The following is a 26,240-nucleotide window of genomic DNA, read 5'->3' as shown; positions in this document are numbered from 1 at the left end:
AATTGTCATTTTTATTATATTGGCTTGGCCTCCCCATGAACACTTATGTTCTTCCAATTGTTCAGATCTAACTTCTTTGTGTGAAAAGTGTTTTGTGTGTTCACATAGTTCCTGGCTTTATCTTGGCAAATAAATTCCCAAATATTTTATATAATCTACAGTTATTTTAAATGGAATTTGTCTTTATAACTCTTGCTGTTGAACTTTGTTGGTAACATAGAAATGCTGATGATTCATGTGAATTTATTTTGTATCCTGAAACTTTGCTATTTTATTCTCATTACATATGATGCTTCCTGATAGTTTTAGATAAATGCTACTGATCACTTTAAGGAAACTCCATTTATTCCTTTGCTCTCTAATGTTTTTAATAGGAATGGGTGTTGGATTTTCTCAAATGGTTTTTCTGCATTTATTGATATATGATTTCTGTTAGTTTATTGATATAGTCAATTGTGCTAATAGTTTTTCTAATTCAATTTTTCTAATTTTTCTATTTTCTTTTCAATTTTTTTCAAAAATCAAAAATTTTCAATTTTTCTGATTCAATAATCAGCCCTGCATTTCTGATACAAATCCTACTTGGTTATGGTGTATTATCCTAATGATAATATTGAACCCTGAATAAAAAAATTAGAGCCAGACCCCCCCTTTGCCATTGAGAGGGATTCCAGAGATTCTTATAGGGCTCCAGTGATCAAGGACACAAAGGCAAGATGGAGGTAAAGCACTGATGAGTGGGAACTTCCAGGAATGGACCATAAATTCAGTTTAGACAGGTTGAGGGTAAGCAAGGATCAGTAACCTCTATCTAAAACTATCAGGAAGCATCATATGTGATGAGAATAAAATAGAAGCATTCCCAATGAGATCAGGTGTGAAACAAGGTTTCCCACTATTACCATTACTATTCAGTATTGTATTAGAAATGTTAACTTTAGCAACAGAGAAGAAAAAGAAATTGAAGGTATTAGAGTAGGTAATAAGGAAACAAAATTATCACTCTTTGCAGATGATGTGATGCTATACTTAGAAAATCCTAGAGAATCAACTAAAAAATGACTAGAAGCAATTCACAACTTTAGCAAAGTTTCAGGATACAAAATAAATCCAGCGAATGTTGCAACTTGTCAAATGCTCTTCCTATTTCTATTAAGATAATCATGTCCTTTGGAAATTTTTATATATTTTATTATTTTCATTGTTTTTTTAATGATGAGCTATCCTTGAAGCCTTGATATAAATCCAACTTGGTTATAATGAAGATACAGGAGAATATTATGTGGGGAAAAGGTGAAGGACTTACAGATTAAGCACATATTGATCAGGAACTGTTATCTAAAGCCTTAAAGGCCTCAGTTTAGGAAGCATATGATTTTAGATAAGATCTGGACTATATTCTATTGTTCAAAGAAGGACACTGGTAAGAAAGCTACACATCTACTACATTCCACTGACCAAATAGGGGAATAAAGACTTATGTGACCAATCACACCATATAGAGGGTAGGATTTTGGGGGTACTTTGTCTGAAATGTATAAATACTATGAACATTTTCAAGGGAGTGGCTCTCTCCTGCTGTGAATTCGGTTCACAGACCAGGATGGGGTCCGCTTCTCAAGAGTCTAATATATAGTTCTGCTTTCTATGAGTGATCTCTGTAAGTAGTCAATTTGGGTAGGTCTCTTTTTGTCCCAAACAATATGATGTACTCTAATCAAATCAATGAAGGGAGAAGCTCCTGTATTATCTCAGAAAGAAAAGAGACTGCTGGAGAAAGGGTGAAGTAACAAATGGAAATATTGAATCAGAATAGGTGAAAAAATATAGAAATCTTGGGTAAAATCAAGAGGTAAAGTCTACAGGGATTTAATACTTTAGGAGTACTACTTCTAAGACAATGTGCCTCTTAGTAAAAGATAATTGATTTCCCACACACACACCAATTGCTAGTCGCCTCCCTAAACTCCCTGGGAAATTACTTTGAATTTACATAGGATGGAAGGAAGAAGACTTCAGAAATGAGTTTTATAATAATCCAGATAGGTGGAAATACCAACGTGTGAGCTCTCTGAGAGCAGGGAGTTTGGGGTTTTTTTGTTTTGGGGGTTTTGTTTTTTTTTTTGGTCTTCCTTTCCCTAGTGTTTAGCATAGTATTTGACACACAGTAAGTTTATAACAAATGCTTCTTGACTCACTTACAAAAAAGCTTAAACTAGTTTTGGTATCCAGGCTGGATTGAATCAATGAGAAAATGCTGGCAGAAAGGTATTAGTATAATTATAGGCAGGTATTAATTGACTGTTATAGTAGGGTGGAAGAAGTAGGAATAAAGAAGACGGAATGAATAATACCCAGGAGGCAGAAACCTGGAAAATATCATTATTATTTAGAAGCTAGAAAATGACCTGTTTAGGACTCTTCTAAATGTTTCCAGCCTTTGCCTTAAGACTTCCAAGGATAAGGTATTCATTCTTCTTCAATATATTCCATTACACTTTGAGACAACTCTAACAGTTTAAAAAGTTCTTTACTACATTTAGCCCAAATCCAACTCCCTGAAATTTCTCATCCTGTCCTAGGTCTGCCTTTACATCAAGCTTTAAAACAAAATCTAATTTCTCTCCCACATACCAGTCCTTCAAATACTTTAATAGGTAGTAGCCAAATCCCAACTTTGTTCAAGCACATAGAAGGGATAGAATTAGAATTCCTCTGGTTTGTCACCTCCTATTGTACCTAAATATGGCCATTTAAGTCCAGTAGGTGAACCAACTTGGACAGCACTTCCTCAAGATCATTTCTAGGTAACATTACGATTTTGGTCAAATGATCTCAGATCAGGAAGATGGGTCAAAAAACTCCCATCCACTTTGTGACCTCTGTCAAAAGGGGAAGAAAGTGTTAGTGTGTGTCTAAGTGGGAGTGTAATACAGGTGTGCTCCCCATACTCTCTCTCCTCACCACCTCCAACAGACTAGCTGGTTTCTGCCACAGGTGTTTCCGAGGTTTCATCACTGTGAGTTCCAACTCAGTCTACACAGTGATACATACCCTACCTTAAACCCCAGGTACAGCAGGGTCTATGGAAGGTGTTCCTAGCTGATTCACAAGACTATGAAATGTATGGAGAAGTGCTTATAGCAAAGTGGTGATTAATGATAGTAAGAGAACAACCTGGAAGTGGCAATAGGAAACAAGAACTATTCTAAGTCTACCATGTCTACTAATAAATCTATGGAATGAGTGAAAGTGCAGTCAGTGTCAGGAACATGGATGCTGTGTCATCAGGAAGGAGCTAGATCTCAATGATTGCAAGGAGATAGAAGGAGTGAAAAAGAAAAAGTTTCAGATAAAGGCAAATTGTTATCTATAGAGCAGGCATTCCAGAGAGCACAGTTGATGGAATGGGGTAGCTTTAGTATAGAATGCTGGGGAGATTTGGTTGAGGGGATAAGAACAAGGAAGAATAAGTAGGGGACAAAGAACAGGTTTGAACAATGTCAACCAGGAGTTTAGAATCACTGGGATAGGGAATGAGATAACATCAGTGAGAGTTTTTTTTTTAATTAATAGTATGAATTCAGGTTAGCTATCATCATCCCCTAGGAGTTCTGCCTCCTATAGGGTTGTCCTAAGGTATCAGACAGCAGTATGTAGCTCAAAAAACCAACAAGTTGAGGATAGTAAGGAATGTGATGGAATGGCTAGACCAGGAAAGGTAGAATTCTTTAAGTTGGAATGAAATGAACCTAGTACAACCAGATGTCAAATTACATGATAACATAGGGTGTGCCACCCTAGCTGGAATATTTCCTAAACTTACATTCTCATTCATGGGTTGAGAGGAAGCTGCTATTTTGAGGTCTGGGAGCCACCCCATAGAATCATACTCCTACTATTATAAGTCATGAGCTCCAAGCTATGGATTCCCTGTTAGTAATCAATCAGTCAACATGTTTCTAATATTTCTGAAGCACTTATGAAGAGCACTGTGTGAAGCACTAGGGCTACAAAGAAAGTCAAAACACTAGTCCCTTCCTTCAAAGAGCTCACATTCTAATAGAGGAAGCAACATACAAATAACTATATACTAACAACTTGTATTCAGAATAAAGGAAAGATAATCTCAGATGGGAATCATAAGCAGTAGGGGGAAAGGGTGAGATGCTCAGCAAAGGTCTGTTATAGAAAGTAAGATTTACATTTGAGCTAAATTTTGAAGATGACCATGAAAGTCAGGAAGAAGATGAAGCATTCTATACATAGACAGTCTGTGAAAAAGTACTGAGTCAGGAGATGGGATGTCATGTTTGAGTAACAGCAAGTAGACTGACATAGGTAAATCACAGAATACTTGAAGGGGAATCCAGTGTAAGAAGATTAAAAATACAGGAAGTTAGACTATGAAGAACTTGAAATGCCAAGAAGATCATTTCATATTTTGATTCTAAAGCTAAGAGAGTTACTAAAACTCACTGAACAAAAGGGTAATTATTGCTAATTTTAGCAAAAACAGTTTCAGTTGAATGATATCAGAAACTAGATTATAGATGATTTTGAAGTATATGAAAGGAGAGAAAATGAAGCTACCCAGTATATGTGGCTTTCTCAAGAAGTTTGAACAAGCAAGAGATTATCCCTGCTCCCTGTATAGACCTAAGGCACACTTTTCCAACAATATACACAGAACTTTGTGCCATTTGCCAGCCAGGTGAAAGATGAACTAGGGTGAGAAGAATCTTGAGAGAGGAAGCCCAACAAGAAGGCTATAACAAAAGGCCATGCTTGGGATGATAAAGGTCTATATCAGGGTAGTGGAAATATGAGGGAGAGAAATAGGCATATTATGAAGGTAGAAACAAGACTTGGAAGAGAATGGACATGGGGATGAATTAAGTGAGAAGTAGAAAACATAGAGATTGTGAAACTTGGTGACTAAGATATTGGTGCTACTTTCAACAGCAATAAAGAAATTAGAAAAGGGAAGGAAAAACCTGAAAAGAGTGAACTGATGTAAAGTGAAATGAGCAGAACCAGAAGAACATTGTACACAGTAACAACAATATTGTATAAGGACCAACTATGAATGGATTTAGCTATTCCCAGTACTTAAATGATACAAGACAATTCTGAAAAACAGCATAAAAAATGTCCTCCTCCAGAGAAAGAATTATTGGAGTCTGAATGTAGTTTAAAACATTTTTAAACTTTATTTTTCTTGGGATTTTTTTATCTCTGTTTTCTTTTACAATGTGACTAAGATAGAAATGTGTTTTGCATAACTGCACATGTATAACCTATATCAAATGTTTCCTTTTCAATGAGGAAGGAAGCAGTAGAAGAAGAGAATTTAGAACTCAATTAAAAAAAAAGAATGCTTAAAATTGTTTTTACATTTAATTAGGGAAAAATAAAACATTAAAGAAAGAAAGAGGAAAAGGTTTGGGGTGGAAAGATAATGAATTCTGTTTTGAATATATTGAATTTGAGATGCCTATGGAACATCCAAAAGGCAATTGGTGATGTAGACTGGAGCCTAAAAGAAAAATGAAAGCTGCATATATAGTTCTGGGAATCTTTTTCACATACATGATAATTAAATCTATAAGAAATGATAAGTTCACCAAATGAGATAATATAAAGGAAGAAAAGAGTTCAGAACAGACCTTTGGAGGATATTTACAATTAGAAAATATAACCTTGATGAAAAGTCAGCAAAGGAGACTGAAAAAAAAAGTGATAAGAAAAGGAGAGGAGTCAGGAGAGAATTAAAACATAGAAAAGAAGGAGTATAAAGAAAAGTATCAAAGACTGCAAAAGGTCAAGAAAGATGAAGACTGAAAAAGGGTGGTTAAATTTGGCAATTCAAGAATTTTTGCTAGCTTTAGAAAGAGTAGTGTCAATTGAATGATATTAGAAACCAAATTACAGAAGATTTGGAAATATATGGAAGGAGAGAGAACCTACTTAGTATATATGACTTTCCCAAAAAGTTTGAGTAAGCAAATAGATTAGTTCTGCTCCCTGAATAAGCCCAAGGCACACTCTCCCAACAATGTACACAGAGGCCATGAGAAGAATGGGTTACATGATGGTAGTGAGACACATAATGCTATCAAACGAAAAGGCAGCTGGTGTTACAGTAGACAAAATGCTGAATGGGGAATAGATGTCTCTTTTGTTACAAGATAAAACATTATCATGTGTGAGTATAACTTCCTTTTTTTCTATTTGAACATATTTTTATTGATTATTTCCAAACTACCAGGTATTCTTCAAATAATAGCACTCAACATTTACTTTATTCTAAAGAACTAAAGTTAGTAACACATATATAATCTTCTTTAGCTAAAATGAAGAAATAATCACTCTGCTCCCTTACAACAAAATCCCAGATTTCCAGTGCTAGAAGCTACTCCAGTGACCATCCAATATATAAATAAAAAATAATGCCTTCTATAATCCACCTGTTATGAGGTCATAAAGACTTGCCTAAAAATCTCCTCATACTTCCCAAGATATTCTATTCCATTTTTGGATGGGACTACGTATTCTTCTGTCTTACAAAGCAGTTCATTCCATTTTTTTGGAATATTAGTGTTGAGGTCCTGAATGGTGGATGTGTTGGGTAGAGAGAAACTGAAGAATTGATCCCTGAGACAGGCAAGGAGAAGGCACTGATAGAAATCAATTTAGATTCATGGTCCCACCCTCTAGTCAGAAATCCAAGTTATGTCAAACCCCTGAGGCCCACCCTTTGCCTCACCTTGTCATGTCCTATCAGAAATTCCCATCATTTCCCTGAGGTTAAATTTTCTCTATAAAATCTCCTTATGGCCCATGCCATATTGACTACCCTCCTTTGGGTCAGTCTGTCATGATGCTCTGTCTCCTGGTGTTTTTTCCTTTGCCCCTCCCCATGCCACATGGTCTCTCCTAATCCCACCATACTCTCTGTCCTAACCTCACTTCTTATAGCTAGCTAACTCTTTTGGTTTGGTAAATCCTTTTCAGGATTAAGCCTGCCAATTAAGGATATGCCCTAATCATAGGGTATTTACTTTCTCCTGGTAAATGGCAAGTTCCACTCGGGAACTTGCCCTTTCCATCATTAATTATTGAAACCTTTTCTATGCTTTCTTAACTCTATTTCATATTTACCATTGCTAGTATCTATTGTATCCCTTCATTTTGCCTGCAACCTATTCCCCTAAATAAATCTACCTTTTGCCAAAGAGAATGGTAATTTTGAATTCACATGACTGAACCCCAACTTTTGCTGCCTACCATCACCTGGTGTCTACATCATCCACGTAATTCAGATGTTCTTTCTCTTTTGGCTACCAGAAAGAGAGCTAGTAGGAATATTTTGTTTTATAAAAGATCTTTCTTTTTGTCTTAAAGCTCTTTGGGGTATATGACTATTATTGAGAAAATTGAGTCAAAACAACAATTCAGTGTCTTTTTTCAATGCTTTCTTATTCCAACAGCATGGCCTTAAAACAAGCTAACAAAGCAATTAAAATCTCCCCTGAATGGGAATTCTCCTACCACACAATTCAAAAAGTATTACTTACAATTTCACCGATATCATTAAAGAGAATTCAAAGATTCCTTCAAAATGATACCAGAGATCCTTGGAGGTTCTACATGGGTACATATCAAAAGTATATAGGCCCTATTGCAAAAATTTCTTAGAAAAGATGCATAATAAGCTCAGGTTCTAACAGAGAGGCATAGGAACTGTACTCTTCAATCCAGTGATACTGGCCTCCTCAGTTCTTCATGGACAAGGCTCTCCATTTCTTGACTCCAAGCATTTTGTCTGACTGTTCCCCATGTCTGGAAGGATGTCCCTCCTCATTTGGACTCACTGATTTCCCTGGCTTTTTAAATCTCAATTAAAATTCTGTCTTTTATTGGAAACCTTTCCCATTCCCTCTTAATGCTAGTGCCTTCCCTCTTTTATTTCCTATTTATTCTGTATATATCATTTGTGTATATTGCTGTCGTCACAATTGGATTGTGAACTCCTTGAAAGTAGGATCTTTGGTCTCTATGTGTCCAGCTCTGCCTGGTGTTGAATAAAATAACTAATTGACTAATAAGCTCTTTCCCTAGAGGCTATTGCGGCCATACTTCTAATAAAGCTTTAGCATGCCATCTCAACTTTTTTTTTAATGTTTTCATATATATGTATAATATACATAAACACACATGTATGCATATATGTATATATATATGTTATATATCTTTATGTTTATATACATCACATGTATACATTTATGTGTGTATCTTTATACACATATATATAATATACATTTATGTATATATACTTATATGTGTATCTTTGTATTTTATATATACATATGTATTATACATATATATGTATGTATGTATATAACTGCACATCCAATATTAGAAAGTTAGAGGGAGAGTTGAAAATCAAAACCACTAGGTATACTCACTCAGATCACAGTAGGTCCAGTCTCTGACTTACTTATTAATACAGGACATGGGGGGGGGGCAGCTAGATGATGCAGTGGATAGAGCACCAGTCCTGAAGTCAGGAGGACCTGAGTTCAAATTTGGTCTCAGACACTTAACACTTCCTAGCTGTGTGACCCTGGGCAAGTCACTTAACCCCAGCCTCAGCAAAAAAAAAAAAATACAGGACATACAGTTTAGAAATTAGTCAGCTACCTAGAAACACACTTGATTTCTAAGTACTACTATTACTAGGATGGCACCTGTAACAAGGATGTGAGACTTTTTATGCTTCCTTTGAAAATGGCTCTCTAATGTCCTCTAACACCCCTATATAACCCTTACAGGGTTAAGGAAGTGCTAAAATCATCCCAGACTAAGTTAAGGCTATCTTTAGTATCTTGAAGTTTTGTATCCAAATTCTCTTTAAAAATTGACACTTGCAAATGATAATGCTCGAATTCATAGCCAGGTCATATCACAAGTCCAAAGAGATGAATACATTGCCAAGTTGCCCTCTTGGCTCCTGGTTCACTGGTTTCCTGATTGTTGCTGCTATTGTTGTTGTTGTTGTGCCATGTCCAACTTTTAGTGACTCAATTTGGAATTTTCTTGGCAATGATTTTAGAGTAATCTTGGGATTTTTTTCTTCAGTTTATTTTACAAATGAGGAACTAAGACAAATGGCGTTGAGTGACTTCCCCAAAGTCAAACAGCCAGTAGGTTTCTGAGGCCAAATTTGGACTCAGGAAGAAGAATCTTCCTGACCTCAGTCCTATATGTTCTATTCACTGTATTACCTTCCTAGATCCTCTTATATTCTAACTACAATAGATTCTTATTTAGCACATCTGTCTCTGTCCCAATATACAAATACACTCATGAAAGACATATACACATGCAGAGGCACAGTAATAGGACTGCTTCTAAGAGGTTTCCCAGACCTGGATTCTTTATATAGCTGTGTTCTCAGTTCTGGTCCTGGTCCTGGATCAGGGAGTATGGGTTTTATGTCAGGGGCTGTACCTAAGCCTCAACACGGTGAGTCTTGCACAGTAGTAAATGCCTGAGTCTTCCTTCTGCAGATGGCGCAGAGTCAGTGAGACTGTGCTAGCCTCGTTGTTCCTGAAAATGAAGGCTCTATCTTGAAGGCTCTTCTTGTATTCTTTTTTGTTACCTAACCCAGCAGTGATACTGGCCACAACCTCCTTGGTGCCTCCAGGTGGGCTCCAGTGCCAGGAAAAGGAAAAGTCCTTAAAGCGGAGCCCTGAGGCTGTACAGGTCAGGGTCAAGTTCTGGCCCTCATGGGTCAGTTTGCCGCCTGTCTCCACCAGCTGCACCTGGGCCCAGGACCCTGCAGAGGACACATGGAAAAAGAAGGTCAACCACACACTGAGTTCTTGGTAAGGAAAACTGGGGGCCAAGATAGAGATACCTGAAAGCTAACGAAAGGCTGGGTCTCATACTCAGGTTCCTCGGGAGAAAAGCCCAAGTAACTGAGAGCCAAAAGAAAGGAACTGCATACCCAGGCAATTGAAGAAGGAAGAATGGGGAACAGAATGGAACAGAAATATCTGGAAGCTAGTAATCCAGGAAGAGAGGAGGAAGGGAATGAGGGTAGAGATACCTGAAAGATTAAAGAAGAGTAGTCCCAAAAGATAGGCCATGGCAAGCATAATAGGGCTCCTAATAAACATTGTACTACAGACTATAAAAAGCATGGAACAAGTTTCAAGGGGTATAGTTAGAGCCAGACAGCTGTGATCTAGGGTTGATTATGTCTGCATGGATATGTGGTCAGGCCAGACAGAGCAATCTTTAAAAAGGAAGCTGAGAGCAGTGGTATCAGCATCCCATCCCCCATCTTGGGGTGGGGAGGACAAGGGTGGAGCAGAAGAGAAAGACAAAAGTGAATCAAAAGAGAAGGGACTTGCCCAGTATAACTGTGACTGTATGGCTGACTCCCAACTCCAGAAGCATTTGAACAACTCCCTTCCCGTATCATGGAGTATCCTTCCTATAGTTTAAGGATGCTCAAGGCACAGGCAAACATTCATAAGTGTGCTAAGCAGGTAAGTATAGTTTATGGCTTTAGTGTCATACTGATTAATCTACAAAAGTGTCATTTTAGAGAACTAGACAAAAAGAAAATGAAATTCCTCTAAAGGAACAAAAAAAAAATCAAGAAACAAGAACAATGCAGTCCTATTAAAACCATTTTTTAAAGTCCACTTACCTATATGTTTGTGTTTTATTTTTTTCAATACAGCCAATTAATTGGCTTTTAAACAGTTTTAGTTTCTTTTTTCCAGGGGCTAAGTAAAAAAAGGGCTGTCAAACACAACATTGAAAAATTGCTACTGTTTCTTAGCTAATAAGTGCAGATTCAAAAGACTTAATATTGTATGATATTTTATGTGCCTTTTCCTTGCTTGGTGTGTATATGTGTCCATCCATCTGTCTCTGTTTGTCTGACTCTGTTTCTGCTTTCTGTCTGTCTTTCTCACCTTTTTTCTCTGTGTTTCTCTATCTGTCTGTATGTATGTGTGTCTCTGTCTCTGTTCCCCTCTTTCTACTTATCTGTGTATGTTCCCCTTTACACATTCAGAAATGATTATTGTGACCTTGAATACTAAATCAAATCAATTTGGCTGCAGTACAATAAAGGAAGAGTGGATTATCCTACTTTGGGGTATACATGACCTTCCTTCTCTTTGCAGATACCTTCAGCTCCATCATCTCTTCTCTCCTATAGAATATCCTATCTCTTTGGATAAGTTCTGTGTTGTCACCCAACTTTCCTGAATGACAGCAGAGAAAAGGTACTGCAAAGTTTGTATTGTTCAACCAGCAAAGATTGCTCTTCATTGCTCATTGATATTTTTCTGCAAGGAGAATTAACAATGTTTGCTTAAGTACTTTTCAGAACAAGGATATGACCTAGACATCAGTAATTGAATCACTGGAGCTCAATTCAGAAAGCAAAACAATGGGATTTTCTCCAGAGCAACCTAAGGGGAAATGAAGTTTGAACAAACAAACCACAGAACACTCTGAATCTTTTGCCTCTGACTTACTCTTTTGTTTCTTCCCCCTAACATGGATGACCAAACAGTGATCATGAGACAGATCACTAGGATGGGAGCACCTGGTCCTTTCTGTCAGTTGGGCTAATTAGAAGCTGCAACAGGCACCTACCAATACATTCTTCTTAAAAATGATCTCTAACAAATGGATCTGCTGGCCTGATTCAAAGATATGAACCTTGCAGGACTTATTTGTACCATAGAGAGTTAAGGTTTAAATTAAATAGTTGTTTGTCTATCCCACAAAATGTTTCATGACTTGTTCTACATATCACTCCTCTAGAAGCATACAGAAATTATGTATCTGCTTCATATTTAAATTTTTGTTAATTCAGGCTCTTCAATATGTGTGTGTCTGCTTAATTGCATAATACCCACAGAAGAACTTTGGAGAGAAAAATTGAGGAACCTAGAACTATTTTGTAAAAAGGGGACCCCTATCAAAGATAGCCTCAGTTCAAGCAAATAAGACTAGTCTCATTCATTAGAGAAAAGCCAGAAACCCTTGTAGCCTATTTTAATTTTCCAGTGAGGTCAATGGTGATTGACAGAAAAGCAGTCTCATAAGCTGTGTGTAATACACAGAGGTATGATGGCCATGCAGCAGCAAACAGAACTGTAGGAAGGGAAGAGAAAAGGTATATTCTAGTATGTTAGATAGCACAATTTTAAAACTAAAAGAAAAAATGTTGGTGATAGCTTTCTGTTCAGAAATATCAAGAATAGCAGGCTATTATAAGAAATCCCCAGAGAAATTATAAAAAAGAAAAAACAACCTTGGAACCTCCAGAAAGCAACTAAGTCAAGTCCAAGTATAGCCCAAACCCAGACATAGAAGAGTTCTGAGCTTGTTCTAAGATGACATAATGAGTATCTAGCACTCTGAACCTCAAAGATTGTGGGGAAGTCATGTCCAGAGGAAATTAACACAGAAAAATTCAACTGACCCAAAATGAGACTAAACAAAACTGACAATTCTACCCAAAGTACAGGAGGGAAGTTGGGGAAAGAGGAGAGGGAGTGAAGATTGACCTTGACCTTAGAGTAAAATTTTACATATTAAACTTAGAGTGATGAGTTAACCAAGGAAAAATACTATCAAAAATTATTGTGAAATTAGACATCTCCCAAAAGAAGAAAAGGGTGGCTAGGTAACAAATGGACTAGAGAATTGAAGAAAAAATGAATTGTTCATAAATACTTTGTGATTGTGGATTATCTAGAAAAAATGTAACAAAATATTAAAATTATATTAAAGTTCTTAAAGGAAGAGTTAAAAGAATAAATAACTTTAAAAATGCAATGATAAAACTTATCAGGAAGTAACAGACTTCCTGAAAACTACTGTAATGGATAACTGGTCCATGAACCCAGGCCTTATAAACCTGTATGCACAGTATTCAGCAAATACAATCTCCATATGGATTTGGGAGCATACACATATATTCTGTAATCAGATCCATTGACCTAAACTTTTATGAAGAGGGTCTCTTTGATCACTTGTACAGCTAGATGAGGTGCATTTAAATATTCTCTTTCACCATAAACTACCACTTCACTTAATTTGACCACTTCTTGCTTGGTGGCCTTTCAGGGAGAGAGGGAAAGGATAGTGTAAAAGTAGAGGCTTCAGGCCTTTCTTATCTGATATCAGCAATTGACTCATGAGTATAGGCCTCAATTCTTCACTTTGACATTTATATTCTTTAATTTTAAGTGAAAGAAATCAGAGATGGAAGTCTAAGAGTAGAGCCCATGCCCAGTTTTGTACCCAATCCAACATCAGAGCTCTAGGGAGTTAGAAGCAGCCTTCGGAACCTAGTACATAAGGTAGGATCTTATCCAACAATGATGCTGCAATTGGATGTGAATTTAGGACTACTGGTATTTTAAGAGCAAAAAATCAGTAGAGAGGAAAGTAGGGTGGGAGAAGGGGAGAGGAAAAGGGATGAAGAGGAAAATCAAGATATCTTCTCAATTCCCTCAGCCTCCTATCCCGTCAGATATTCCCTGGAGGGTGGAACACCAATTTCTTCCCAAAGCCCTCCTTTAGACAGGGCTGGATCTGAACTTCTAAATCATTTTCCAGCTTACATATGCATCTCTGCTTGGTTTGAATCCCAAGGAATATGATGAGCCACATACTCCCTGGTAACTCCCACTACAGTTTTTCAGTTTCCTCTTGTGTGTTGTCTTCCTTCATTCAATTGTAAGCTCTTTGAGGACAGGGACTCTCATTCTTTTTCTTATTTGTACTTCCAGATTTAATGCCCTGAACAGAAGTCACATGTAACAGAAAGAGCATTAGACTTGGAATCAAGAAAACCTGGATTTGGATTCTATTTCTGACCAATCACCCTAGCCACCAATCACACCAATCACCCATGATCTAGTGTTCTTGTTTGTCTTTTGTTCTTTTTTTTTTCTGAGGCAATTGGGGTTAAGTGACTTGCCCAGGATCACACAGGTAGGAAGTATTAAGTGTCTGAGATCAGATTTGAGCTCAGGTCCTCCTGACTGCAGGGCTGGTGCTCTATCCACTGTGCCACCTAGTTGCCCTTGAACCTCTAGTCATTTTAATGTTCACCACAAGAGACATCTCCTTTAAGTGATATTTTTTTGATTATCTCAGATTTTATGCCCCTGATCAATCACTTTTTTCTTTTATTTCTTTTTTTACAGCATCCTATATTTAAACCATGAGCTCATTGTATGTGTCTAATAGAAGGTAATTCTTTCATGGCAGGTATATATTATAAGATAATAATGAGGAATTATCTTATTCTTTATGTTTATTTTTCAGTATATAGAATAGTTCCTAATACAATTTGTTATAGTTGGTGAATTGTTTCAGTCCTGTCTGTCTCTGGGATTCCATTTGGGGTTTTCTTGGCAAAGATAAAGGGAGTAGTTTGCCATTTCTTTCTCCAGTTCATTTTCTAGATGAGAAAACTGAGGCACACAGGATTAAATGACTTACTCAGGCATACATAAGCTAGCAAGCATCTGAAGTTAAATATGAACTCAGGAAGATATCTTCCTTACTCCAAGTTTCATACTCTGTGCTACCTACTTAGTACATAATAGGAGCTTGATCTTGACAATTCTCACTTTATGCAACTGTACACATTGAGCAGACTTTTATGTAAAGTGATTTTTATGTAATATGAAATCAGGAAATATGTACAGAAGAATTGCTTATGTTTAACATATATTTCATCACTTGCTTTGTAGGGGAGGGAGTATGAGGAAGGAAGAGAGAAAAAATATGGAACACAAGGTTTTGCAAAGGTGAATGCTGAAAGCTATGCATTTATTTTGGAAAAAAAGTTTAAAAAACAATCTGGTACTAAATAAGAAATAAAATAGTATATCAATGGGATAGATTAGGTATACAATATACAGAAATAAATGACCACAATAATCTCATTTTTGACAAAGTCAAAGATGTCAGAGGTTGTAGCAAAAACAATCATAAGCACAACCACAACAAAAACTGTTGAGAAAACTAGAAATTAGGAGAAATTAGTCATAGACCAACATCTTACATTATTTAGCAAAATAAATGCAAAATGGATATGTGATTTAGACATAAAGGAAAATGTTATTAGAGGAACATGTAAAAATTATCTGTCAAAATTATCTGAAAGAGCTCATGCCCAAACCAAAGACAGAAAATCACAGGAGCTAAAATTGATAGTTTAATTTAAATTTGAGGTTTTGCACAAACAAAACCAATGCAGTCACAATTAGAAGAAAATCGAGAAACTGAGGCGGGGGTAAGAGGATTTTGCAGAAAGTTTCTTTAAAAGGGCCTAATTTCTCAAATATATAGGAATCTGGGCCAAGTTTAAAGAAAAAATAAGAGCTGGGGCAACTAGTTGGTGCAGTGGATAGCGCGGCCAGCCCTGAAGTAAGGAGTTGCTGAGTTCAAATCTGGCCTGGACTCTTAACACTTCTTCGCTATGTGACCCTGGGCAAGTCATTTAACCTCAATTAAGAAATGAAGGAAGAAAGGAAGGAAGGAAGGAAGGAAGGAAAAAAATAAGAATTGACAAAAATTGATTAATGATCAGAGGATACAAACAACAATTTTTAAACAAAGAAATCAAAGCTATCAATAGTCATATGAAAAAATGCTCTGAATCAATAATAAATTGATAAGTGCCCATTAAATAATACAATTCTGACAGAAAATAATGCTGAAGAGAATGTAGGAAAATGGGCATATTAATGCACTGCTGTTTGAAATTATACTCAAAGTGCTATAAAAACCATGCATAACCTTTAACTCAGCAATACTGTTACTAAGGTATATGTCTCAAAGAATATAAGGGGAAAAAAAAAGACATACATAGAAAAATATAGTAATTCTTATAGCAGTGGCAAAGACTTAGAAAACTAAGTAGATAATCATAAGTGAAACAACTTGTTACTGTTGCAATGTGAGAAATAATGAAAACGATGATTTCAAAAAAACCTGGGTGGATTTATATTAGCTGATACAAAGTGAAGTTAGAAAAACTAGGAAAACATTATACAAAGTAGCAGTAATATTGTAACAATAATCAACTATGAAAGACTTAGCTACTCTGATCAAATACAATAATTCACCACTCTAAATGACCTGATAATGAAATTCCTACCCACTTCTAAAGAGACAACTGATGAACTCAGCACATGTTGAAATATATTTTTTCTCATTTTCTTTATTTTTCTTGCTTTTTTTGCACCATAATGTGGAAATCTTTTCTTTAACTTCCTATATTAAATGGATGTCATATTTTTTAATGAATGAATGGGAACAGGGTGGAGGGAGGGAAAGAATTTGTAACTGGAAATGAAAATTAAAAATAAATATAATACTTTAAAATTATATTTTATTTGTTTCAATCAGCAAAAATTTGCCTTTTCATTCTTCCTTCCAATCCCCTCCCCAAATGAAAACAAAAGAAAGACAAAAACCATTACAAATATATGTAGTTAATCAAAAGAAGTATCTACATTTGTCATGTTCAAAAACATTTGTCTCATTCTGCACTCTGAGACCTTCGCCTCTTTATCAGGATATAGGTAGAATATTTCATTATTAATTCTCTGGAATCATGGTTGGTCATTATGCTAATGATTCATTATTATTTCAGAACTGTTTGTCTTTACCATATATTAATTGTATAAATTGTTCTTACAGGTCTTCCCAGATTTCAACCACTCCATCATCCCTTCCAACACAATAATATCTTATTACATTTATATACTATAACCATTATCCAATTTATGTTTACCCTTTTAGATTGCTACTCTTTGATGTGTCAAAAAAGAGTTACAAGTTTGTGCCTCCTTAGTTAGAGATTGTTTTGCTTAGGACTAATCTTTCATTTAACCTATCTTCCTTCTAATTCCTCATTTTCTCTTTTCCTTTCTCTTTCCTAATTTCTTTTTGTGTAAAATACATTTCTGTACTCATCTATGTGTATATATTCTTCCTTCCTTTGACTAATTCAAATAAGAGTGAGGTTTAAAATGTTCTCTCTACTCCCATTATTTGTATAGATGTCAATTTATAAATACTGATTATATGACCTTATTTTCCCTAATCTTCTGTCCCTACCCTCATAGTGTATTCCTCTTCCCCCTATTCTTCCATTTTCTTCTTAAAACCATCAATACACAACAAAACCATTCCCAGGTCTTCTCAATTAAATTCCTTCCATAACTTTTGATGATGATTGGGTTCAGAGGAGAACAAGTATCAATTCTCCCCACATTACATTGTAAACAGTTTTATGCTTGTTTAGTACTCTATCACTATTTTATTCATGTTTACCTTTATATGTGTCCTATTGATATTTTATGTTTGAAATTCAAGGTTTCTACAGAGCTCTGATGTTTTCATAAGGAATGATGAGATATCATCTATTTCATTAATAGTCTTTTTCTCCCTGCACCATGTTCCTAAATTTTGCTGGTAAAGTCTTTTTATTTATAAGCCACTATATTATTTTCAAGTACTCTACTCCTTTACAGAGTGATTGTTAAATCACATATGAGTCAGACTATGTGGCTCTTTGGAACTTGAATTCTTTATGGATACTTGCAATATTTTTTTTTACTTGGAAGCTTAGTTCTGGTTATTATATTCCCTGGATTTTTTATGGGGGGAGAGATTCTTTCAGGAAGTAAATAGTGATTCTATTTATACTCTACTCTCAGGTTCTAAGAAATTTGGGGTAACTTGTTTTAACATTTCTTGAATCTAGGCTCATTTGGGATCATGGTTAGCTAATCCAATGACTCAAATTTCTAATCAATTTTTTTTCCAGATCAGTCATTTTTACTATGAGATCTCTTACATTTTCTTCTTTTTTGTTTTTTTCAATTTTTTAATATTTCTTGTTGTTTTGTGAAGTCATTGGTTCCAGTTTGATCCATTGATTTTATTGTTTAGGCAAGTTTTTTTTTAATCTCTTGTGCCAAACTCTTAATTTCTTTCCAATTTTTCTTCCCTAACTCTCATTTCTTTTTCATTTTTCCCTCTAGTATCCTCAGTTTATTTAAAATTCTTAAAGTTGTATGTAAATATTTCATTATTAGCTCTAAGTTGGTGGATAACTAGTAACTCTGCAAAGGAAAGAATAGAAAAGTATTCAATGTGCAGTATGAATCAACTATGTTACAGGTATTTCCTTTGAAGACATAAAAGAAATGTTTGATACAAAAAGGTTACACGAACACACATTGAAAAGATTTAAGTAATCCGATACTTATAATTGCATTTATGCTCTCCTGGGAAGTTAAAATTTTAAACATCAGAATATGATACATTTCATAGGACTACTGAATAGGTATATCACCTCAAGGAATCTCCTTCAAGATAGATGACTTACCTTGGCAAGCCAGGCTTAGACTTTTCTCTTTTCTTCAATTGTATTCTCTGATCCCCAAACTCCCTCTTCTGCCAGACTCTAACCAATGACCCAGCATCTTCAATATCTCAAATTTGTGAGCTTGACTTCAAGATTTTGACACATCCATCTCAAGATCATTGTTCAGCATCACCTATGATCAGGGGGAAAAAAACAGCCAACAACAGCCATAAAGCAGAAGAGGTAGTCAAAGGTGTTTAATGAAACTCATCTTGAATCCCCCTTTTCTCACTTTCAGCCTTCTCCTTCAATCCAGGGATAGTGCTGACAGAATCTTTAGACTGTAGACAGGAAGAGGGAATTGAAGATGAGTGACTTCTTTGTAAAGATCTATTGAGGCAACAGTACTTTTGCTGAATGACTAATAAAGGATTGCTTTGTCATACCTAAAACATCCAAGACTCTTGGATTCTAAATCACACATGAAGGGCTTTCATATCTTCAAAGTGTCCATGTGAGCACATGTAACTGGTTAGAAACAGGCAGGACAGCTGTAACCTATCCTGTTGTAACTATATCTGTCAAAGACATAACTGTCCTTCCATTTACCCAAGTTTATAACCTTAGAGACAAATTTTGTTTTTTATAATACTTCATCTCATTCATTGATAACCAATAAGCTACCAAGTCTTGACAGTTCTAACTCTGTCACGTCTCTAGCATCCTTCCATTTCCTCTATTCATGTAGCCTTGATCCTAATTCAGGCCATCATCACCTCTTACCTGAATTATTGCAATAGCCTCCTAAGTAGACTTCCTGCCTCAAGTCTCTAGTCTCTGCAATGCATTTTCCATACCGCTGCCAAAGTGATCTCATGTCAGTCTTCTACTCAATAAACTTCTGTGGTGCCTTATTGTGTGTAAATCAAACTATTCTGTTTAGTGTTCAAAGTCTTCATATCTGACTCCACATGCCTTTCTAGCTTATTATATGCAAAATCCCTTCATCACACATTCCTGTAGTTCAAACAACCTAACCTTTGCACTATTCTGTACCCAAAACAGTCTCATCTTCATTCATTTGTACCCAATGTCTCCCATGGAGTATGTTCCCCAATAGGCTATGACCTTCCTGAAAGCAGGTATTGGTTTGGGGTTTTCTTTTTCTCATAAGTGCTCCTTAGCACTTGGTACCAGAACAGGGTGTTAATAATTGATTAACATGTAAGCAGATACAGCAAGCTTTGAGTGCCACATAGTGGTTTCCAAAGGTATAACAGTCTAAGTAATCATTCAAAATACCAAAACCATCAGCTACATCTTTCCATGAGAGAGCCTATCCTATTTGGTACCTTTAATATTTTTTGTGTATAAGTTGTGCCTCACACTCCAAGTAGAATATAAGCTTCTGAAGAGCAAAGATTATTTTCTTTTATTATTTTTTTTTAGCTTCAGCACCTACAACAGCACCTTATACATAGATGATAAAAGCCCACCTACATTTAAAAAACAGAAAGGGTTCAGTGTATTTTCAGATCATAAGACCATAAAATTTGGCCATATTGTTCAAATGTCAAAGGTATGCTTTCCAAAAAAGGCAACTCTCATAACAAAAAAAGGCAACTTGTGAGCAGTCTCACTTAAGAATTTTAGAATCAATCATATGACATGGGAGACAGTGGCATAGGACCACCCTGCATGGTGTACCTTCATCAGAGAGGTGCTGTGTTCTATGAGCAAAGCAGAATGAATTAATCCAAAGGAAACACAAAATATGCAAAATTAGAGAAGCTACCGAAAATGTTCATATGGATTATTTGTAAATCTTTGGCAGAGCATTCCCACAGTCATAGACACTGTAACTAGACTCCAACATAGTGTTGTCATTTTGGTCCCTTTTAAGGGCAACAACCAACACATTCAACATTATAGCTTTATTTGTGAACTTCCTCTCACTTTACTCACTATTTTCTTTATAGCTATAAAAATATTTCTTTTAATCTTATCCCTGGAAATGAGATAACCCAAAGGATAGAGCATAGGCCCTGAAGTCATTTCCTAGTTGTATGACTCTGGGCAAGTCATTTAACCCCAATTGCCTCACCAAAAAAAATTTAGTTAAAAAATACTAACCCTAATAGCTTATCTTCTCTTCTTGCCCTCTTATTCCTTATCTTATCCTCCCCTCTAAAAGTCCCTCTCTTACCTACATAAGAAAATTATTAAAGATTAATTATAAAGCACTGATTAAGGTCAAATTATTTACTTATAATATATGAAAATCTTATTAATATTAATAATTATTCATTGCTATTACTAATAGAAATAGCATTCTTTAATCTGTTATTAGTAAGGTAGTTTGAAAGAAAGGGGTGAGTTGTATATAAGGAAGTGATTCTAAAAAACAAAATAGAAAAGTTAAAAGGGAGAAAATATCTCATAAAATTGAGCTTGAAAGGAAGAACTAATATAGAGGAAGCAGATGGGAATGCAGAGATGATCATATTGGAACCTTACTTTCATCTGGATTGAAGAAACAATGTAAATATCTGAAGAGATTCAAAAGTATCCTGAACTTTGAGAAAGGTAAGAAACCTGAAGGATAATGTGGAGAAGGAACTTTTAGAAGGGCACATTGAACACAATTGTTTTTAAAATAGTGCTGTCATTGTATATAATATTCTCTTGATTCTACTCATTTTACTCTTCATTATTTTATGCAAGTCTATAAGTGTTTTTTAAGATCATTAAGTTCATCATTTCTTATAGCATAGTAGTATTTTATCACAATCATACACCAGAATTTAAAAAGTCATATCCCAATCCTCAATTTCCAGTTCTTTGTCATCACAAAGAGCTGCTACAAATATTTTAGAACATGTAGGTTCTTTTTCTTTGTCCCAAATCATCTTTGGAAATGGATGTATTAATGGCATTGCCAGGCCAAATGGTATAGGCAGTTCAATGACTCTTTAGATATAAAGATGGCTCTCTAATATGGTTAGATTATTTCACAGTTTCAGCAACATCAAATTAATGTTCCAGTTTTTTTTTTACATCCCCTACAACATTTGTCTATTTTTTTCAATCATTTTAGGTCAATATAATAGATGTAAAATGATATCTCAAGGTTGCTTTAGTTTGAATTTCTTAATAAATAATAATTTAGAGCATTTTTGTATGTCTATAAATTGTTTTGATTTCTCTATTGGAAAACTGCTTGTTCATGTCTTTTGACTATTTATCAATTGAAGAATGATTCATATTCCCAAAGACTAGACAAAGTTCTTTGTATATTTGATATATGAGACCTTTATCTGAGAAACTAGCTGTAAATTTTCTCCAAATTTTCTGATTCTCTTCTGATTTTTGGCAATATTTGCTTTATTTGTACAAAATCTTTAATTTAGTGTAAACAAAATTATTAATTTTATACCTTACTCTACTCTTGATCTTCTGTTTATTCTTAAGTTGTTCACCTATCCTTAAGTCTGAATGGTAATATTTTCCATGTTCTTCTAATTTGCTTGTAACCTCTCTTTATATCCAGATCTATTTTGACCTTATCTTGATAAATGGTGTAAAATATTAATCTATGCTCAATTTTTATTATACTGCTATTAAAAAGCCAAGTTCATTTGGGGTTTTCACCAGTCAAATTTTCATATCATAAATCCTTATGAACTTTTTCCTCATGATTGTGTAGAAATCTTGCAGATTTCCATGCTCCAATCTGAGATAATGATAATACCAATGCTAATATCTCAGGTTTCTACAGGATTTTGAGGTTCCAAACCATTTTTCCAACAATAACCTTTTGATGAGTATAGTACAAACCATATTATCCTCGTTTTGCAGATAAGGAAATATGCTCCTCTAATAAGTAGTGAGTCCCAGATAAACTTGAATTGATCTGGCAACCTCTTCTCTTTCTGCCACCTCTCTTTGGTGATCTCATGAAATCCACTGGGTTCAATTAGTCTCTTTGCAGAGTACTCTCAGATTTATGTAAGTACCTTTGATCTCTTTCTCAAATTCAGGCTCCAAAGATTATCTAAATTTTGGGTATCCAGGATGCATCTCAAACTCAATTTGTCTGAAATGTAGCTCATTACCTTTTCTCCCAAACTGTCCCTATTCTAAACTTCCCTATTTCTTTTGAGACCAGAGCCATTCAAGTTGGGACCTTTCCTCAATACCTCATGCTCTATATAACCCCACTACATCATCTAATCACTTATTGTGTCTTGTTGACACAATATTGATTGTTAGTTTTACTTCCCCAACATCTTTAACATCCATCACCACCCACTCACACCCAAGAAGGCAAATCATTCTACCATTCTAGTATCTTTTTCAACCCTTGGTGAAATCACAAATAATCAGACATGAATGAAATAAGTAAACAATAGCAAGGTCTTGCAATTTTTATGAATGCTATTTTTTCCCACCATCAATAAAATAACTGACAGTCTCTAAGAGCTGTATCTGCTAATAATAATAGTAATTAATAATAATGATGATGATAAAAAAACCTCTTCTCACATAAGTAGTAAGGTGTAGTGGACAAATAAATGAAGGAGAAAATCACTACTGATCAGAGAAATGCAAATTAAGACAACTCTGAGATACCACTACACACCTGTCAGATTGGCTAAGAAGACAGGAACAAATAATGATGAATGTTGGAGGGGATGTGGGGAAACTGGGACACTAATACATTGATGGTGGAGTTGTGAAAGAATCCAACCATTCTGGAGAGCAATTTGGAATTATGCCCAAAAAGTTATCAAACTGTGCATACCCTTTGATCCATCAATGCTACTACTGGGCTTATATGTCAAAGAGATTTTAAAGAAGGGAAAGGGACCTGTATGTGCCAAAATGTTTGTAGCAACTCTTTTCATAGTGGCTAGAAAATGGAAGATGAATGGATGTCTATCAATTGGAGAATGGTTGGATAAATTATGGTATATAAAGGTTATGGAATATTATTGCTCTGTAAGAAATGACCAGCAGGAGGAATTCAGAAAAGCTTGGAGAGACTTACATCAACTGACGCTGAGAGAAGATCATTATACACTTCAACAACAATACTGTATGAAGAGGGATTCTGATGGAAGTGGAAATCTTCAACATAAAGAGGATCCAACTCACTTCCAGTTGATCAATGATGGGCAGAAACAACTACACCCAGAGAAGGAACACTGGGAAGTGAATGTAAATTGTTAGCATTACTGTCTATCTACCCAGGTTACTTATACCTTCAGAATCCAATACTTAACGTGCAACAGGAAAATTGGATTTACACATGTATTATATCTAGGTTATACTGTAACAGATGTAAAATGTATGAGATTGCTTGTCATCGGGGGGAGGGAGTGGAAGGAGGGAGGGGAAAATCTGGAAAAATGAATACAAGGAATAATGTTATAAAAAAATTACTCATGCAAATATACTGTCAAAAATGTATAATTATAAAATTAATAAAATATATATATAAAAAATAAATGAAGGAGAGCCAAAATATCTGGATTTAAGCCCTTGTGTTAGCCTTCACTGACTCTGAGATCCTTCTTTGATCATCAGTTACCTCATATGTAAAATGAATGGATTACACTAAAAGATCTCCAACGTCACATTTAGATCAAAGACCTTGTGATTCTCACTGATTTTCTGAATACTTGCATTTCCAGCAACCAATCAATTGCCAGGTGCTGCCTCAATACCACCACAAGGGGGCAATGCCACCATATTAATTTATGCTATAAAAAACCAAGGCTCTTTGGAGTTTGCACCAGTCACAATCCCACCATTACAAGTGCTTATGGACACAAAGAATTTTTTCTCATAATTTTGCAGAAATATTGCAGATTCCCAAGCTCCAATCTGAGGTAATGATAATATCAATGCTAATACCTTAGATTTCTACAGGGTTTCAAGGTTCCGAGGCATTTTCCCAATACCCTTTTGATGATTATTCTGCTTTTACAGATAAGGAAAGCTCCTCTAATAAGTAATGAGTCCCAGATAAATCTAAAATTTTCCAGAAACTTCTCTTTCTACCATCTCTCTTTGGATGATCTCATCAAATCCACTGGTTTCAATTACCTTTTCTTTGCTTTTTTTTTTTTTTTAAGTTTTATTTTCCCCAGTTACATATAGAAACAACATTTTTTGTTATACTTGTACATTCCTTTTTTTGCATATTTCCTTATAAATCATTTTGGGAGAGAAAACTCAGAACAAAAGAGAAAAACCATGGCAGAAAAAAAAAGAGAAAAAGAAAAAAAGTGAACATAGCATGTGTTGACTTACATTCCATCTCCATAGTTCTCTCTCTGTATTTGGATGGTGTTTTCTATCCAAATTTTATTGGGATTACCTTGGATCACTGAAGAGCTGAGAAGAAGCAAGTCCATCATTTTTTTTTAACACATATTGCTTTATGAATCATGTTAGAAGAAAAAAAATCAGAGCAAAAGGGAAAAACCATGGGAGAGACCAAAAGAAAAAAAAGAGAAAAAAGAAGTGAACATAGCATGTATTGATTTACATGATCTTTTTCTGGATGCAGATAGCATTTTCTAGCCATAGTCTATTGGGATTTCTTTGGATCACTGAACTGCTAAGAAGAACCAAGTCTTTCATAGTTGATCATCGCACATTCTTCTTGTTATTGTGTACAATGTATTCTGGTTCTGCTTGTTTTACTCAGCATCAGTTCATAAAAACCTTTCTAGGCCTTTCAGCTTGTTCCATCATTTTTATAGAACAATAATATTCCATTACCTTCATATACCATATCTTGTTCAGCCATTCCTCAGTTGATGGGCATCCATTCCTTTTCCAATTCTTTGCTACCACAAAAAGAGCTGCTACATACAATTTTGCAAATGTGGGTCTTTTTCCTTTCTATATGTTTTCTTTAGGAAAATCCAATAATGACACTGCTGGGTTAAAGAATATACACAGTTTGATAGCTCTTTGGGCATGGTTCCAGATTGCTCTCCAGAACAGTTGGATTGTTTCACAACTCCACTAACAATAATGTGTCAGTATTCCCACATCCCCTCCGACATTTGTCATCATCTTTTCCTATCATCTTAGTTAGTCTGGGTATGAGATGGTACCTCAGAGTTGTTTTAATTTGCATTTCTTTAATGAATAGTGATTTAGAGTATTTTTTTCATATAACTATAAATGACTTTAATTTTGTCATCTGAAAATTATCTGTTCATATCCTTTGACTATTTTCAATTGGGGAATGACTTGTATTCTTATAAATTTGACACCATTTTTTATATATTTCAGAAATTAGACCTTTAGCAGAAGTACTGTCTGTAAAGATTTTTTCCCAGCTTTTTAATCTTCTTTGTGTTGTTTATGTTTGTGCAAAAAAACAATTTAACTTAATGTAATCAAAGTTGTCCATTTTGTCTTTCATAATGTTTTTTAGTTCTTCTTTGGTCATACATTCATCCCTTCTCTTAAGATCTGATAGGTAAATTATCTCTCGTTCTCCTAATTTATTTGTGCTATCATCCTTTATGCTCAAATCATATATTCATGTTGACCTTATTTTAGTATAATGTGTGAGATGTAGGTCTATGCCAATTTTTTGACATATTGTTTTCTAGTTTTCCCAGCAAATTTTTGTCAAATAGTGAGTTCTTATTCCAGAAGCTGAGTTTGGGGATTTTTTCAGATATTAGATTGCTATAGTCCTAGATTATTGTGTCATGTGTAGCTAATCTATTTCACTAATTCATCACTCTGTTTCTTAGCAAATGCAAAA

The 26,240-nt window shown here is 35.2% G+C and overlaps 1 protein-coding gene across 1 annotated transcript in view; it reads right to left on the bottom strand.

Moving 5' to 3' along the window:
* LOC141546854 (uncharacterized) overlaps nucleotides 1–10,157 on the bottom strand; it is a 34,247-nt gene extending 24,090 nt beyond the window's left edge. The window contains exons 1-3 of the mRNA XM_074275027.1: nucleotides 10,118–10,157; nucleotides 9,531–9,844; nucleotides 7,092–7,104 (exon numbers count right to left, since the gene is read on the bottom strand). Of these exons, the coding sequence (XP_074131128.1) occupies nucleotides 7,092–7,104; nucleotides 9,531–9,844; nucleotides 10,118–10,157 (367 nt within the window). The remainder of the gene's footprint in view (nucleotides 1–7,091; nucleotides 7,105–9,530; nucleotides 9,845–10,117) is intronic.
* Between the last annotated feature and the right edge of the window lie 16,083 nt (nucleotides 10,158–26,240).

Source organism: Sminthopsis crassicaudata, chromosome 1 (assembly GCF_048593235.1).
Source record: "Sminthopsis crassicaudata isolate SCR6 chromosome 1, ASM4859323v1, whole genome shotgun sequence".
Taxonomy (NCBI): domain Eukaryota; kingdom Metazoa; phylum Chordata; class Mammalia; order Dasyuromorphia; family Dasyuridae; genus Sminthopsis; species Sminthopsis crassicaudata.
The sequence above is the reverse complement of the archived record's forward strand: the minus strand, read 5'-3'. Positions and strand labels throughout refer to the sequence as shown.